This window comes from Macaca mulatta, chromosome 5, assembly GCF_049350105.2.
Source record: "Macaca mulatta isolate MMU2019108-1 chromosome 5, T2T-MMU8v2.0, whole genome shotgun sequence".
In the NCBI taxonomy this organism is placed as follows: domain Eukaryota; kingdom Metazoa; phylum Chordata; class Mammalia; order Primates; family Cercopithecidae; genus Macaca; species Macaca mulatta.
In genome coordinates this window covers 183,196,321-183,215,758 of record NC_133410.1, presented here as the reverse complement: position 1 = coordinate 183,215,758, position 19,438 = coordinate 183,196,321, and the positions used below count along the sequence as shown (strand labels likewise).

Below are 19,438 nucleotides of genomic sequence, written 5' to 3'. Positions count from 1 at the left end.
AAAGAAAAAGAAAAACAGAGATTTTCTCTCATTGTTTTTCAAAATATCTTGTGCTCTAAACATCAGGAAAACAATGCAGGCTGCATTGAATAACCAAATATAATATTATCAATTATACAAAAATAATAGTTTAATAGGTTAGGTTTTAGCTAACACTTTTTGCTTTTTCATCTTTTGCAAGGGTCAAATATTATTGACTTCAGCAAACATACTTATAACTCCATTTCCTAATTAAGCATATTCAACTCTGTTTCATTTCATTGGATAAAATAACATCATAATCGTTTGACCATCATTTCATTGCCCAATATTGGAATATAAATAAAGTAGTCTTTACATGCCATTTCTTCCTTACGGCTAACAGGAGGATATGTAGGTGCTAACAAACTGAATCCAATACCTAACAGAAGATATTTACACAAAAGAAGGTGAGAACGATCAGCCCTTGTGTTGTCATGTACCAGGGGTCCACCTCACCTCAGGCAAAAATAAACTCATCAAACATAGAAGTAGAAAATTAAGAATCTGTTCTCCTGATAATATCTCAATCTTTTTTTTTTTCTCTGTGGTAGCTCACATGACTAAAAATACAATCCCTTGCCATGTTGATTTTGTACCTTTCCCCACATCAATGTTTTTGGAAGAAATCTAGTTAGCTCATCAAATGAACTAATTTAAAATTGGTGTTATGTATGCTTTCCCATTCAATTGTCAAAGACAATGAATTAATAGTAAGCGAGTTTAGAGACATGAATATTAGCAGTGTTATATTATATTAAAGTTTTTTAAATAAGCATAATTATCTAAAAGAGTTTTAAAAGAGGAATGGGGGCTCATGCCTCTAATCCCAGTGTTTTGGGAGGCTGAGGCGGGAGGATTGATTGAGGCTAGGAGTTAGAGACCAGTTCTGAGACACCCATCTCGCCAAAAAAACAAAAACAAAAACAAACAAACAAAAACTAATCAGGCATAGTGGCAGACACCTTTAGTCCCGGCTTCTCGGGAGGCTGAGGCAGGAGGATTGCTTGAGCCCAGTTGTTCGAGGTTACAGTGAGCTATGGTTGTGCCACTGCACTCCAGCATGGGTGACAGAGCAAGACTCTATCTCCAAGAAAAGAAGAAGAATGGGAATTGTAATATACGTAAAAATGTATTACAATAACCAAAATTATTTGATCCTTCTTCTTAAACACAGAGAAACATAACATACCTAGATAAGTGATCAGTTGATAGAAAAGTGCTTATAAAATATGAAAGCATTGGAAAATACCTATATGTTTGCCCTGTCTAGAATTCATAAGTTTTGTAAAAGGCAAACATAAAATTTCACTATGGACATTATCAGACAATTAACAGAAAAGAAATGGAAATGTTTAATCTCATTAGCCAAAAGCAAAGTGTATAACAATAATATGACATTTTTACCTTTCAAAGATATAAAAATAAGAAATGTTCCAGTATTATTTAACCGAAATTATAAACACCAAAATTATGGTGTTTGTTTCTATTGTTCGGTCACTTCTCTTTAAAAAGTACACTTTAAAAAAATCTCACCTCTTGAAGACGAAGTAGTTTAATGTTATTAAAACGTACCACAGAAAAGTATAAATACATAATTCTCTTAAAGCACTTTAAATTGGTATTGACCATGGATAAGACAGCCTCTTCCATTGAACATTATTTAAATCAATACTGAAATAAGTTAAAATAATTAGGTGCTTAACTCATTAACATTATCTTTCCTTTTCACTGATTTAATCTGTTCTCTTCACTTCCAGAGTAGTATTAATTCATCTGAAACATTTTTGAGAATCAGATTTCTCCAATAATGATCCAGTGCCTTTAGGATAATTTGACATAAGTATAAAAACTACTTCAAATTTCTATTATATCTTAGTCCTATTAAATATAATGATTTTAAAAACTATTATTTAAAAGGCATTTAATAATGACATATGCGTTTAGAAATGTTCTGAGAGCTGCTAAAAAGAACTAGAAAGTAAAGCTGCAAATATCACTCAACTAGTTGATCATGCAATAGAAATTAGAATTTTGTCCAAGTCATTATTTCAAAAATTTGGTCTTAAGGAGGAGAAATGTTATGTATAGAAATGGTTATTTTTATGTTCACTTTGGCAAAGGTCATTGGTAAGAACAGTGTATTTGCATCTAAGTTTTGATGTTATCAGGGGTTCTTTGTGTTTCTCACGTCAAATCGGGTTAGCTTGTTATTGTTTTATCCCATGATGTGACTGAGAAAAATATATGACACATTGTAAAGGCAAAAAAAAAAAAAGAAAAGAAATCGTTATTTTTATTTTGAAAATGAAAATAATAGGTAGATTGCACCATTTTTTTCTCAGAATTTTGAAATCTTTCCTCTTTAGAAGCCTTTTTGGTTAGGGAAAAGAACAGAAACAGAACTGGCCCAGTGAGAGAATGTACCACGTCCCCAGGCACAGACTACAGGCCGTGGTGCTCACTGGACGGCACTGCCTAATGGTGTTACAGAGTTGGAGGGACAGATGAAGAATTAAGGGAAGACTTAATAATCCTTGAAAATGGTAGCTTCTTTATATATACACACACACACACACACACACACACACATAAATTAAAACTTGAAAACTAAAGAGTAGGATATTCTAGCCTTGTTTCCATTCACTGAAAAACAAAATAAAATAAAATAAATTAAAATCGATTTTCATTTTCAAGACAGGAGTAGTGCTCGTATATTTTCTGAGTTCTGGTTTTTCTGATTTTCTTAAATTAATAGGCTTGTTTTAAAGAGCAGTTTTAGGTTTACAGAATAATTGATTGGAAAGGGCATATTTGCCCTCTCCTCCTCAACAGTGTACCCTGTTATTGGCATCTTCATATTCATGTGGTATATTTATTATTATTGATGAACCAAGATTAGTACATTATTATTAACTGAAGTTCATAATTCACATTAGAGTTCATTCTTTGTTCTGTACATTTTTATGGGTTTTGACAAATTCATAAAAACGTGTGTTTATCATTACTGTATCATACAGGGTAATATCACTGCCCTAAAACCTCCTGTGCTTGCGCTCTGAATATCTCTCTCTCCCACTTCCCCTCATCTACCCCCAGTCTCTGGCAATCAATGATCTTTTCACTGTCTCTAGAGTGTTGCCTTTTCCAGGAAGTCATATAATTAGAATCATACAGTATCTAGACTTTTCCAATTGGCTTCGTTCAGGTAGCAATACGCTTTTTGGGTTCCTCTGTGTCTTTCCTGGCTTGATATCTCATTTCTTTTTATCACTGAATAATATTCCAGGATAATCTCTTTTGTATGCATTTGACATTAAAGAAACTTTATACAATTATCGAGCTGCAGAATTCTAGCTCAGAAGTTTGTAGATGTTGATTCATTGCCTGCTGACATTTAATATCATAAAGAAGTCAAATCTCATTTTGATTTCTGCTCCTTTATATATAGGCTATTTTTTTTTCTGCCTATCTCTGGACATTTTTCAGTAGGAGGATTTTTGCTTATGCTGGCACTGTTTTGTGTTATTTCTGTAAAACAATACTTCTTTTAAAAAAAAAAAATTCTGCTATCTTCCCCTGTCATCTGTGCCCAGCACATTTCACTCATCCCCTTCTCTCCTTTCTACTTTCCCTCTACATTTAAAGAGAACTGTTCAGATTTGTCCTCAGAATCACAGATTTGATATTACAGGGTACCATTTATCCAATTTTTGAATGTTTAGGGAGATTTTAACTCTGTAATTGTGTTTTGATCTCTTCACAATCCTCTTTATCCTAAACCATTTTCCCTGAATGCGAAGTTGTGGACGTTGTGTTACAAATTGCTACGCAGGTGTTAATTTGTATGTTTATTTGTTTGTCAGTTTTGTTTATGACAATAGTAACAATCATGTACCTGAAGTTGCTAAAAAAATGTCTACAAGTGTCAGTGATGAAAAGCAGCGGTTCACCCTCAACACTCACGATGCACAGTTCCACTTCTCTGAGGCACACACTCCAAAAAAAAATGTATTTCTGTTGATTGTCTGTTCCAATCTGTTTGATTGCTTTCTAGGCCTTTCACAATGCAGGCATTACGAGATTCCTTTGCACTAACTAAACTGATAATTTAATGCCTCATTTATTGCATTCTGCCCCTTTTGTTTTTCTTCTCTGCCCAATGATTTGTTGTGTCATCCTGCAGGATAAATTATTTATATTGTTCATTCTCTTTAAACCACTAGTTTTCTTATGTGTGATAGAATGTCTGTGACTCAGGAAGAATTGAGGGGTGATTAGCTTGGGTGGGATAGGAGGGCCATTTTTCTGCTATTTCTCTACCTCGAAAGGGAACTCTGACACAGGCTGCATTGCTCTGGCCGGAGCTTTGCTTAGGTGAGTGTTGAGATTTGACTAGGCTTTATTCTTGGGTCCTACAGATGGTGAAATAGAGCAGGCTTTAGGTTTGATGTACTGTCAGGTACTATGTTTGCCCTAATCATCAATGAAGTTATTTCCATTTCCTCAAAAATTCCATAGGGCTAAATACCAGGACACCGTTGCTCAACAGAAATACAGAGGGGAAGCAGGAAGCTTTCAAGACAGATACCAGGCCCTCTCCCTGGGGTCCTCTTCTCACTCCCCACCTCCTTCTCCTCTCCATGCAGTCCCTGCTTGCTTTTATTTTAGGCTTGCCTCTGTTTCGTTTGTCAACCATTTTTATCTACCTCTATATTTTATGTCATTAAACTAATTATAATTTTTCTCCTATTCTTTTTGGTATGATACATTTATTCTCATCAAAATTTGATTATGTAACATCATTTTTATGTCTTCAGAGAAAAAGAAAATGATGTTCAATTCTCTGTCTTGAAACAGAAGTTTCTAGATGTCATCTGAAACTAGAAGCATGTTTAACATAAAACAATTGAATTGCAAGTAAAAGTACATTTATAAGACAACAAAACATTATTTCACTAGAATATTTTACCAATCACAGCTGGATTTTACTTCTTTCTTTTGATCCTAATCTTGGTCTCCCTCCGTTGGTCTCTTACGACTCTTAAGTGCAACTTCAGAAAGTATTCTCTCAGTAATCACCCAATTCTGTTTTCCTCCCAAGTATTCACTGCATTTTTGTTAAGTTTTCTTATGTTATCTCCAGTGGCCACTCTCTTTTTATGTAGATATAACTTTTGTTTGCCTTCACAATGTATTTGTGGTTTCTGTCTTTTACCCTTAAATATTTCACTAATCCTTTTCTCTCTTCATCACAAATTTACTCTTTCTAGTACTCTATTCTAAAACACCATCTACGCCAAGGGTGGCATGTGTACCCAAACTCATTTTCTACATGTACTTTTATTAGGGTAAATGTTAGCATTGTAAAGGTCTCCTTTATCCATTTTTACCATTCCTATCCACCAAGATACTATTGTTCTTGAATAACGTTTACAATTATTTTTGAAAAAGGTACATTTCTATTTGAATTTTTACTTAAAAACTCATTTTAACAAGAAGTATCTCTTGAATAATAAGCTTTCCTAAAACTATACATATTCATTTGAAATGTTGATGGAGTTGGAATCTGAACCCTGCATTTTTGGTTGGTGTTTGCTTTTTGTTTTTAATGAATTCTTTCTGTAGTAATTATTTCTCTTTTTTTTATTTTACAATAATCTCAAGCTAACGGAAGTGTTACAAGTACAAAGGCTTTTTCTGAACCACTTCAATGTAAGTTGTTGACCTGATGCCCCAGTACTTGAGTATTTACTACAAATAAAAACATTCTCGTCGATAATCACAATCTAACCATTATAACAAGAAAAGCAGTTGAATATATGGCTGCCATCTAATTTGCTGATCTTTATTCAAATTTCATCCATTATCTGATAATTTATGATAAAAGGATTCAGTTTAGAACCCCTTCATATTTTATTGGTCATTTCTCATAGTCTTTTTCAGTCTGAACCAGCACTTTATTCTTTCCGTGACTGTCATGATGTTGACATTTTAAAAATATTCTTATTCAGTTATTTAAAAGAATATACCTCACTTTGCGTTTGTCTAATGCTTCCTCATGATTCAAATTAGGTAGTACATTTAGCAGGGATATTACAGGAATGATGATATGTTTTGACTGCCTTCTATCTGATGGTGGACCATGGCAGATTTTGCCATTACTGGTTATGTTTACTTTGATTACCTGATTAAGTTGGTGCCTGCCAGGATAGTCTATATATACCCACATATAAGCATAAATAAACACACACATATGCATGCACACACACAAACACACATTTATACACCAATTTTCATCTATACTTCTGTATCTTTTGAAAACCATGAGTTCACACTGATTAACTCAATACCATATGTTTAGTCTAGTTTCTAAGCTTCCATACTTTAACTTCCTCTTCCAACAGCAAGAAACCAGGCTCCCATTATTCTCAATATAATTACTTATTTAATCAATATGTAATGAATCTCCCTTGCTTGCTGCTACTTCTTTTACACAAGTGCCTTCCTCGGCCTGGTGGGACTCCGAAGACTTCCTCAGGTTCATCTCCTTGTGTAGATGCCTGTTCAGACTCCATCCCCGCAAGCCAGGATGGCCCCATGGAGACACACACCTTGCCCATCTATGGTTCTAATACCCAACACCAGGCTTCCCTATCATGGGCACATCCTCCTCTCTCACTGGGCCTCCAACATTTCCTGCATGTGGAATTTCTCCACAATGTCCTTCTCTCCTGCCTGAGGTTACTACAATCCCCTCAGCCATCCCAGCACTTAAGCCTATTTTGCACTGCCCAAACAAATGGCTTTAGTGCAGCATTTGGGGGAAGGAAAGAGAAGCGAAGGGAAAGAGAAAGGGGAAGAACAAATAGGATTCTGCTTCTATGCCATGATTTATAAACCTTTTTAAAGAACCTAACAAATAATTTAAAATCCAGATTTTAAGTCACCAAATATGCTTTGTAAATAAAAAACAAAATAACATCTCTCCTTGTGACATGTGTGTGCATTTATCTAAAATAAAACGAGTCTCTAATTAGAATTATTTTGAAATTTAATCTTTTAATTGCATTCTGTATCTATAAAAAGGATAAAACTTTAATACAACATTACATGAAAATTTCTTTCATCATTTTTATGAACAACTGAGTTGTTTGTTTGTTTTCTTACTTGCTCTAGATCTGCCTAGTGAACGATTTTTCCCCAATATGAATAACAATAATATCATTGCCAAGATTTTGCATTGTACTTTGCTATTCTGCCATCACTTCATGTCTTAAACTAAAGGGCCACCTTCTATTTGTTTAAAATAACATCTAAAAGAAAACTTACTGCTGAAAACATGTGCAACTACTGTCATTTGTTTTTAAGGACTATGCCTAAAGTCGTGAACAATTTAAAAGCACAATTGGCCATATGGATGCTATGGCAGTTATTTGCTCTGTTGCTTAACATAGGAGTGTATTGGATAGATATAACAGCTTTTGCATTGGCACAGAGAAGTAGCAGATCGGCCAAGAATGCTAAACAGGTGCTCTCTGTAATGGTAATAGAAGATTCATAATCTTCTCTGAGCCTCGTTCTCTACACAATTTTTGAATGTCTATGTCAAAGCTAGAATAGAAAGACTACTCCAAGATTGCTGCAGTAATCTCACATGGACCAGAAACCCAAGGGGTAGAACGTGGTACCTTTAAAACATTATAATGCCGTATCCTTTTCATTCTTTGTAATCTAACTCCAAGGACTGTCACTGTCCTAGGGGGTCAAGTCGCTTCTGTCCCCACCTCAGACTATTATCATAAATTTCTGTTTTTTCTGTCTCTATGCTTTTGCCTATTCATGCGAACATTCATGAGTCATGTTAGTTCCTACACTTCCAAAGTCAAGAATCTGTTATGGCTCCAAAGCTTTCTTAAAGTAAATCCCAAATAACCTTGTTATTACATTGAAGAGACTCCATTCCATGATCTGAAATCATTTTTATTTCCAAACTGATTTTTATTTGAATATTTTAAAATTTTAAGTTATTCTTATTTATTCACGTGCATCTATCTATCTGCCTTTTAAGTAAGTGTCTACCATAGTTTTGGAATTTGGAGTTAGGATGTGATGTCCAAATTCATTCACCCTTCTTTCTGCTGAAGAAGAAAATATATACACAAGCAAATAGTCAAACGGGAATGAAATCACACTTTTTTACGTTCTAATATCCACGCAAGGAACATGTTATAACCATATGGAGAATAAAGTTTAGGCCTGAGACGATTGTGAGCTACTTTATTTGCACATGAAATTTAGGTTTTGAAACCAGATGACTTTTCAGCTTTAGGAAGAGCTTTCTGCTGCTTCTTGGAGGACTGTTATGGAGGCTGAGGCTGGAGCCTGTTTCAAATACAGTGAGGCATTATGATCCCAACTATTAGTGAAAGCCTAAATTAGTCAATTCTTTGACCATTATTCTTCTGTGGAAACATGTCATTTTCTTTATTTCATCCATCGGCCTTACTATTTGAGCCTCTGGTCAACTAGGGATGTCAGCACCATATTTCAGAAAGAAAACAAAAATATCAGAGGTTTCCTCCTCCAAATACTGTACCTAACACTGCTCCTTTCAGAACCTTCCTGGAGTCATTAGATGTGCCACACAACACTTGCTCCCAGGGGACACTGAAATGTATCAGAACGCATTTCACTAACTTCAGAACCTTGAAGCCTATGCTGAATTTTTGCCTCCGTTTGCTCTTTCACCACTATTATCCATAAACATACAGAAACTAATTAAATTTATAAAACGAGACAAAATATATTATAGAGCATACCTCATCCTTTATTCAATGCCTGTGGCAAATTAAAATCCAACAAATAAAAACTCTTTCCCTTTCTAAATTAAAATAAGAAAAATTATCTCCCCACTCTTTTATTTATTTCTGTTTCAGCCACAAAGATCCCAATCTGATGGAGATAGCATGTTCTAGTAGTAGGTTCCCCCTGGGCCATGTTTCCCCAATGGCACCCAACGGGTGTAACCCATCAGCATTTTATTTGCCGGTGATTTAACCCAATTCTGATGTTCTTATGTTTTCCTTTTACCAGAGAGCATGGCAGAATTTATCTCAAGCCAAATAATGTTCCTCACATTCATATTGCTATTCCAATAAAAAAAAATTAGTAGGATTGTAGTATTATCTGGGGGAACAAGAGAATAACCTAGAAAATATGGAAGATTGGTTTTAGCTTTTCAAGGATGCCAGTTAGCCTACAGATACTTTTCAGAGTTCATATTAGACTCACACTAAGAAAAAATTAACTTCTGACAGTTGTAACCTCATACTTTTTTATGATGGAATTTTGTTTTAATCATGGAGAAAACTATGTATATTCCTCTCTCATATAGTGACATATAAGACACTGCTCTCATCTTACAAATTTTAGAAATTTGTAAACTCTTAGAAATAAGCAATGAAGATATTTTAAAATGCTCATTAGTAACAAAATACAGCACCTCTAGGATTCAGGCCTTTTCTTAGGTTCTTATTATTACATGTTCATCCTTCATATTTAAAACAATTTAACTTCTATATCGGTTTGAATTATATGTTCTAGACATTCCCATGTTTAGTAAACTTTAGGCCCTTTCTAAGTACATAGCATCTACTCTGTTTTATTAACAGTGTTCACCAAATTTATAATAGGCAATTCTTCTACTGAAATTAATAGCCTTGAATTTTCAATGCTCCCAAGCCCTGACTCCTATCTCTGTATATTTCTATTTCTAAGAAAATCTCTGTTAGCCCTGTAGTATAGTGGCCCCAGATATTTTCGAGTCGGTAATTCCTTAGGACAGTCATTTCCAAACATTCTTGCACATTATAATGACCTAGGAAGCTTTAAAAAATACTGATGCCTTGGTTGCATGCCATACCAACCAAAGTAGGTGAGAATCGGGTATGCATATTTTGTAAAGATTCCCCGGTGATTTCAATGTGCAGCATAGAATTTAAAGGACTTTGAAACCTAGACTTTATTTTTAAATAATTTTATTGATTTTTCCTCTACCTTAATGCAGAAAGATAAATAGCCATCTAGAGAACAGGTTGAAAAGCAAATTAAGATGAAAATCATGAACCAGTAATCAAATAAATGTAAATTGCAACCTCAAATGATATTTTAGACCATTCTAACTAATGAAATAGTTTTAAAAAAAATATTGGAACAAATGAAACATGCTAGTTATTTTCAGAAAGAAAAACAGGTCATCTACAAAATGGCTTTGGACTTTTCAATGGCAATGCTGAAAAATAGAAAATAATGAAAAATTATCTTCACAATTCATAAGAAAAAATCATTTCCAGCCTAAAAGTTTCTACTAGCTATACATTAAGTGTGAATGCAAAACAACAACAACAACAACAAAAACAGACATTTATGGACAGGGACTCTCTCAAAAGCTTTATAACCTTATGCAGCCTTTGTCAAAATATTGCTGAAGCGTATGTTCCACTAAAATGAAGAAATGAACCAAGAAAGAAGTGTGGGACCATGAAAGAGGATCCCACAACAGAAAGCTATGGAAGTAATTCCTAGCATGATTGGGAGGTCATAGAACGATTGCTTTGAACCAGAGCAAAACATTCTCATTACATTCCTCTGTAAATCCAGAGGAAGGTAAAGTTCATAGAGCAACTGATGGATCTGTACATACTGAATCAAAATTTAGACATTTCAGCGCTTGTCGATAAGTTAACGATTCAAGTGAAGAAAGCTATGTGAAATATTATACATGAAACAATTGCCAATCTCAGGAAAATTTTCTGCAGGAAAGGAAAAAGTAAGCATAATATACTCTATTGTTTGGCTTGGGTAAATATCTACCTTGTCATATTAATATAAAAAGTGATTATTGAGCTAATGAAAAAGACCAAGCCTTTTTTCATACAGAAATATTGGATAATGGGAACATAGAAACAAAGGCTTGTATTAGTAGAGATAGGGATGATGTATGTAAAAAGGCTAAATCTTCATCTTCTTTGTGGGCATCAGAAGATGTGACTAAAAGAAAAAACATATTATGTAGAGAAACTGAGGTAAATATCCAAAGAATTGATTAAATGAATTGAAATAATTATCTCTGAAAAGAGAGAAACAGAAATAAGGCAAGAGGATACTAGGCATTTTTGTAGCAAACCTTGTAAAATCAATTTACTCAAAAATTATACTCAGGTTGAATACAAGAAAGAAATTAGGCTTAGATATCAGTTTCTGTATGTGGTGTTCCCTGACTAACTTAGGTAAAGTGTAACTCAGGTAGAGCTACTTTAGCCCCTAGCCAAAATATTTTTATGTTTCTATTTATGTAGGTGTCTGCCTAATAACAAAGTTTGTGGCCAGATAATGAAATGTTTTGAATGTCATGTAAACAACATGGTGGGAAAAGAATGATTTTTAGAATCAGAGCAATGGTTCACATTCTAAATATGAGCATCTTATGTAGGCTCACTGTGCTTTAATTCCCTAAAGCATAAATGATGGAATATTACCTTCTCTCAGAGTTACTATGGGTTAAATATCTATGAATCAGCTAATGTTGTAAGCAAGAAACTTACAACAATTCACCGATTTCTGCTCCTCCTTCTCTGCTAGATGATAATCTCTTTGTGTCTTCTTCAGTTTTGTGTGCAAAGGTTTTGGGTATTTAGTAAAGGAATGAATAAATGGGACTTATGAAAATGAAAATCTTTGGATTTATGATGAATACTAAATCCGGCATTAATAAGAAATTTCCAGAATGGAGGAATGAGAAACTCAATAAGTTCACTTCTCCAAAAAAGCAACGAAACCACTGGCAAAATTATCAAGATTAACCGTTAGAACTCTTAAAATTGATTGAAAGCTTACAACAACCTTAAGAGTGTTTATTCAAGAAAAACTGATGAATTTCTGTAAGAACAGAAGGCATATTAATTTGGCCTACCTTCCCAGTTCCACAGCAGCCTTGCAATCCAGTCGCCTCTAAACAGTAGAAGTTGTAAAACCACCAGAAGCCGGCTAACCAGGTTTGGAGTTCCTCAGAAAGTCCATCCCCAGAGCTTTGTCACTATTCTGCCTGTCTGGTAGCTCCCCAGAAAAGCCTCGCTCAAAGGGCTTTCCATTATTTGACATGACTGAGAACTCAGTTGGTGGGAAAAATTTCTATCTCTAGGGCATTTGTGGAAAATAATCAGAAGATTGTTTAACATTGTATCTGCCTAAGGCTGTGACACTAGTTGGGGCAAGTAAGAGCCTAAACAAAAATTATAAAGGACCTGGAAAATTCGATGTTCTTAGGCAGTTCTGAAAAGCTCTAACATATCTTTGCAATCTGGAGTTTACATTTGCATATAGGGTTTTGTGCATGCCCAGGGAAGTCCTCAGAGAGTCCCAGTATCTCACCTCTGGTGGACCTCAGGTCCTGTGCAAGCAGGAAGTGAAGGGTAAGGTGGAGTTGTAAACTAACTGAGCACTGAAGACATGTCCCCAAACCCATGGAAGACCCTTGGCAAGAGTGGAAGATTTATTGGCTCAAGGCTTTAAAGAAATCTCTAACCAAATATTAGTTTACCACTAAACTCACTAAACAGAGATTTCAGTGGCTGTGTACTCTAGGGAAATGAAAACTTTACCATATTGGTCCAGGTAAGTCACTAAAGAGGAAACAACAACTGCAAGAAAAACCAGCAACCACAAACTGTGGGTTGGAGGTGGGAAGACCTGGTTTCCAGAGTTGCCACATTATGTTATCTATTCAATTTTCAACAAAAAAAATATGAGACATGCAAAGAAATAGAAAAGCATAGCCCATGCAGCGGGGAAAAGATCAATAGACACTATCCCCGAAGGAGCTTAGATATTGGACTTACTGCATCAGGCATTTACAGAGCCATTAGAGACATCTAGATTTTAAAAACTAAGACCAAGAGAAGTAAAAACATAATCAGCATCAGTGTTCCTTGTGAACCTTGTGATTCTCAATACATATAGTTGTGTGGAATTATTGCTTCAATTGTGAGCATCTCTTTGTGTGTGTGTATGTGTGTGTGTGTATGTGTGTGTATATATATGTGTGTGTGTGTGTATATATATATATACACACTAATAATGTAATGCAAGGAATTATTTGAAAATGTTTTAGATAAGTCTCTAAACAGCCCTTATGTTTTATTCTCTTTTTCAGGCCCTCCAGTTAATGTCACATGCAACATATTCATCAACAGCTTTGGCTCTATCGCAGAGACGACCATGGTAGGCATTTTACTTTGCAACAAGTTTCACGCTAGAGTAATCTATAATTACCTTAATGGCAACATTTTATGTAGTTTAAAACCCAAATTAATATAACAAGATTTTAAAAGATAAAATAATAGTATAATTAAATTACAGTCACCTGCGGGTAATAACATTTCAGTTAGAGATGGTATATTAGAGTATATAAATATAAGCAAAAACAACACTGATTTTCTCAATTCGACAATCTAATATTAAACTTCAAATTAAAGCTAAAATGTCACCATAGCAATTATTTTTTCCAATAATCTTTAATATCCAGATGTAAACAGAATAGTAAATACTTACATGGTTACTCTGTACCCCACTTACACATTTTTTAAAGTTATTTTAAATATTCAATTTGATTACTTTTTCAAATGAATACAGTATTTGCCAAAACTTTATACTTAGAAATTTTATTAACTGTATTTGAAGACATTTTATATAATCAAGTTATTAAAGCCAGAAAAACAGAAAAATTGTCATTACAGACCAAATTTCTTCTGTCTTAAATTTTAAAGCTTTTTCTAAAGAGCACATGGTATCTCGACTTTGCCCTTTAGCTTTTATTGGGCAATTTAACTGTAATAAAATGCAGAAATAGACAAATGAACCACTGAACATCTATAAAATTGTCTAGCAGCCAATTTACTTTTTTTGAAACTGTGTAGATGATGATTCTTAAATTAGCTAGAATTATCTTTTTAAATTTAGTAAGTATAGCTTGCAATACTTCTCAAAGTTAATATTAACTAAAATATGATATAAAACACAGGGATTTATTAGTTAAAAAAACAATATTAGATAATTACATTCACTTTACTTAGAATAGTAAACAGATAGTAAATTTTCTAAGGAAAAACAATCTAATATGCAAATTATTACATATATGATGGTGTAAGTGTGTGTAGAGGTGTGTGTGAGTGTGTGTTGGAATCCATCTCAACAGGAAGAGGCTTTATACAGGCATTTTTTTTAAAAGCTGTTTCCCTCATGTATGCAATGTAAGTCTTTTACCAGCATCTCTGTGGTTCTATTCAAAGTTAGTATAGCTTAACTACAATAAAGCATTTGTGGAGAAGAACCGAACTATGTAGAATTATCTTCAATACGATACAATCTAAGTTAACATGAATGTGTGTATATGAGTGTAAATGCAGAGAAGATGCATGTAATTTGGTTAGAAACAGTGCGGTTCTGGTGCAATTTCCTCTCTCAGTGGCTATAATCCTGTTTTAGATTTTGATATATTCTAGATTCGTGTGGAAAATTTGGCCCTGATTTATATCCAACATTTGTACATATTCAGTCCATATAATCCACAGATGAAAGAATCACTATTGGTTTTGTTCTATTTAGGCTTCTCGAATTGTATTTCTAGACCTGATGATTTTCTCATTTTGTTTCTATACATGTATAATCCTAAAAACCTGGAAATATACTTCTCTATATTTTTCTTTTCCATGATTGCTTCCATGAACTACTTCCCACAGCAATAGTTGGACAGATTTAAAGTCTTACCCATCTTTATGGGGTAGGGAAGGAAGAGACTTGGAAAAAGCAGAGGGCATAGGTGGATTTCCTTCCCATTAAGACTTAAAGATTGTCAGTTTTCTGAAAGTGCCTTTTTTATGACATAATTCATCAGTCTACCACTAGAACGGTTATAACACAATCTATAAGATGCCTACAACAGTTAAATTTCTTACCTTAATAATTTTAGCCAGACTTTACAGAATAGCATTCTACAAAAAGCTTGCAGAATATTGCAAACACACTCTCACGATAACAGTTTTATTTCCCTCCTTCAGCGTGCAGGCCTTTTCTCACCTACGTACTCCATCATTATGTATTCCTTCTGAAATCACTTTAAGCATCTATCACTCACCTCTTCACAGTCTAAAACAGTGTCAATGAACATTGTTCAAATATCCCAGAAGTTAAGTATTACAAACCTAATCATGTCCACCTTGGTATTTTTCTTTTTATTCTTCCTAATTTCTAAACATATATTATTTCCATTAAAATGATCAGATTCAATATTTATTACTTTTTAATGGTATCATCTAGAATAGCTGTGATTTTGATGTTCATCTATATAGGCACAAAGAAAATTAGAACTTGTTTGTATATTTTTATCATAAGAATCATAAAATGTTTTGCTCCCACTTGGTTAAGTTGTTGTATTTTATTCACACGGTCCACTATCACGACTCTACAACAAAACTTTATCTCATTATTCTATTGGTGTCTTTTTTTAAAATTCAGTACAAATGCTAATATATGTGCTAATGTATTTTTTAAATTTATTCACACTTCTTACACTGAGTATAGTTTACTTCTGTTCTTTTTTTTTTGAGACGGAGTCTCACTCTGTGGCACAGGCTGACTTCTGTTCTTATAATACGAATAATTGAATTCAACTAAGGCAGTCAATTAAAATTGAGAGGATGGAATCTCAAATTATCTGTAATCATTAATGAATATATTTATGTCTGAGAATTCATATTTAAAATAAAACTACATAAGTATCCTCATCCATATGTGTCTGCTTAACAAGACTAAGCCTTCAATGTCTTTACTGGCTAAATATATTGAGCGCCCTCTGCTGGTCTAGTCTATAACTGGTATGTTTCACTTTCAAATACAGCTCTCCCATTTCAGGTTATTGTTAAATTCTTGGGAAAATTTCTCTAGTAGATATTCTACTTTTTAGGCCACTTTTTGTTAACTAAGTTAATTCAAGCAATGTATTTTTCATACTTTTCTTGCACAAATTTAAAAAAATGCATGTGCAGTTTTTTAACAATATAAACTCAAATTTCTTTTTAGCTGTTAAATTCCTTAGCCAATATTGTTAATCTGATTAATTTCACGTAGTGCCATCCATTCTCACCTGAGTACAGTTTCACTATTTTACACATAGTCACCACATTTTTTTCTATAAATATTATGAGAATTTTAATTTCTCTATTTCCCTCATATTTGAGTCATATAATGAGATTCTTTAAGGACTTGTTCAGCCTCAAATATTTCAAGTTCACATTCTTCTTAAACAGATAATGACTTAACAGCTAATGGAAACTCCAGTTCTCAAAGATATTAAATTAAAAATAAAACTAGTTTATCATCACTGCTGTTTGGGAACATGGTCTTGGTGAGAGAGGCACCTTTGTCCTGCCTTTTAAACTATGGTGACAAAAGGAGCACATGACTATTTCAATGAGGGGAAGCTTAAGATCTCCACATTAAGTGGCTCTCATACGAAGTGTGCTCCTGCAAACCTATGTTGAGCTGTGGATAAGGCTTATGTGCCAGGATGAAAGCATTTGTTAAGTTGGGCTTAACAACGCAAAGAAATGCAAATGCAAGGAAAACTCTTAAGCAAAAGTTTTCTTTGGAAATATACACAAAAACCAACTTGTAATTTGGAGCATACACACAGACCTGGCCGGTCTTCAGCGTGTCCACAGAACAAAAGAAAAGATTGGGGTTTTATTGGTTAAGAGAAACGTTTTGTAAAATGTTTTGAAAGAAAGTTCATTGGCCTGGAGAAGTATTTCCAGCTCTGGCAAGCTGTAATTGTAGAGTGACGGTGGTAGGTAAAACTAATCTTGGTGGAAGGTAAAACTAATCTTAGAGGCATGGAAGGTAAAACTAATCTTAGAGGCATGGAAGGTAAAACTAATCTTAGAGTCATGGAAGGTAGTTTCAGCAATTACTAGGTAAAATGGGTTTTAAGATTATAGCAAGTTACTTGCAGCTGGGCTTGCCAGACAGTTCCTGGAGCAGGAGCTTTGTGAACTGAGTGCTTTTTCCCCATGGTCCTTAACTCCCATCTAGTTGGGTATGACTGTAATAACCCGAAGTCATATCATCAACTTTCACAATTCAGGCAATGGAATATTACATAGCAACAACATGGATATTTCTCATAAATATAATTATGAGCTAAAGAAAATAGACACAATAGAACATGTGTTAGAATATGAGCTAAAGAAAACAGACACAATAGAATATGTGTTTACTTTCATTTATATGAAGTTCGATAACATGAAATAATCAATTCTGTTGATAAAAGACTTCGGAATTCTAAAACATTATCTTTGGTTGGGGGTGGGAGTTGGCTGGTAACGGATGGTGAGGAGGTACTACGGAACCTTCTGGGTACCAAAATTGTTCTATATTTTGATCTGGGTAGTAGTAACACAGGTCTATACATATGTCAGAATTATTGAATGGACACTGCAGACTTGTGTATGTTATGAATGGCTGTTGTATCTTAATTCAAAAGATTATTTAAAAGTAAACAAAAACCTTCACAAATTTAAAATTTAACACACCAAATGTGTCACACAGAGCGTATCTATTCAGTGATCGCAGGTGAGAACGTTAGAAGTTAGACAAAAAGCTTTATATGAAAGCTTTTATTCTTCACCAGAAACAGTCTGCAGGACTATGAATGTCTAGAGCATGAATATGTGATTTCTCTAACCCTGTGCCTTCTAGTACTTAAAATACCTAGTTATAAGGACCAAAAATGAATAATCTTGAAGAAAAAAATCACTGAGATGATAAGAAGCTTCCATGATGTAAGTAAAAGGGAATTCCATTTGTTGTGGTCTGGGGATTGGGGCTGGCTATAGGTAGCCCAAATGTTCTCAGCTAACTGAAAACTTTTAGAAAAACTCCAAAATAGAAACATTTATATATATATATACATACACACTGCGAAGCATAACTATAACTATGACAGAAGCAAGTGAGAAATGCCCATCATAGAGGCACCTTATGGGACTGGCTAAACCCACGATGACATTAAAAGTCCATTACTTATTTGAAAAAGAGAGAAAACAATCACCCATAATGCCCCCACACAAACCCAGCACTGTTAGTAGTTAGCTGCATTTATATTTACTTCTAAATGTTTTGACTGCACATATTTTTACATGGTTTATGCATTCATTCATTCAATGAATCTTTTTGTGAGAGCATATAATGAACCAAACATTTTGCTATGCACAAAGGATGATATAATCATTTTTATTCTGACAAATCTCTTTTTTTACTTATTAGTGAATCATAAACTTTTTTCCATTATAAAGATAAAATAATGAGCCTCCTTTTCCTAGCTTTTTGTTCAATACATATGCAAAAAAGTGCACAAATTATAGGAGTGAAGTACAATGAATTAATACAAAGTGCACACATTCATGTAACCACACTCAAGTCAAAAGTAGCATCCCAGAGCCTGCTTATATCCCTTTTATTTTATTTTATTTTATTTTATTTTATTTTATTTTTATGTATTATTATTATTATTATTATTATACTTTAAGTTCTAGGGTACATGTGCATAACGTGCAGGTTTGTTACATATGTATACTTGCGCCATGTTGCTGTGCTGCACCCATCAACTCGTCAGCACCCATCAACTCGTCATTTACATCAGGTATAACTCCCAATGCAATCCCTCTCCCCTTCCCCCTCCCCCCTCCCCCCTCCCCATGATAGGCCCCAGTGTGTGATGTTCCCCTTCCCGAGTCCAAGTGATCTCATTGTTCAGTTCCCACCTATGAGTGAGAACATGCGGTGTTTGGTTTTCTGTTCTTGTGATAGTTTGCTAAGAATGATGGTTTCCAGCTGCATCCATGTCCCTACAAAGGACACAAACTCATCCTTTTTTATGGCTGCATAGTATTCCATGGTGTATATGTGCCACACTTTCTTAATCCAGTCTGTCACTGATGGACATTTGGGTTGATTCCAAGTCTTTGCTATTGTGAATAGTGCCGCAATAAACATACGTGTGCATGTGTCTTTATAGCAGCATGATTTATAATCCTTTGGGTATATACCCAGTAATGGGATGGCTGGGTCATATGGTACATCTAGTTCTAGATCTTTGAGGAATCGCCATACTGTTTTCCATAATGGTTGAACTAGTTTACAATCCCACCAACAGTGTAAAAGTGTTCCTATTTCTCCACATCCTCTCCAGCACCTGTTGTTTCCTAACTTTTTAATGATCGCCATTCTAACTGGTGTGAGATGGTATCTCATTGTGGTTTTGGTTTGCATTTCTCTGATGGCCAGTGATGATGAGCATTTTTTC

The 19,438-nt window shown here is 34.4% G+C and overlaps 1 protein-coding gene across 1 annotated transcript in view; it reads left to right on the top strand.

Moving 5' to 3' along the window:
- GLRA3 (glycine receptor alpha 3) overlaps window positions 1-19,438 on the top strand; it is a 173,897-nt gene that overhangs the window by 42,104 nt on the left and 112,355 nt on the right. The window contains exon 3 of the mRNA XM_015139540.3: window positions 13,232-13,299. Coding sequence (XP_014995026.1) covers window positions 13,232-13,299 — 68 coding nt within the window. The remainder of the gene's footprint in view (window positions 1-13,231; window positions 13,300-19,438) is intronic.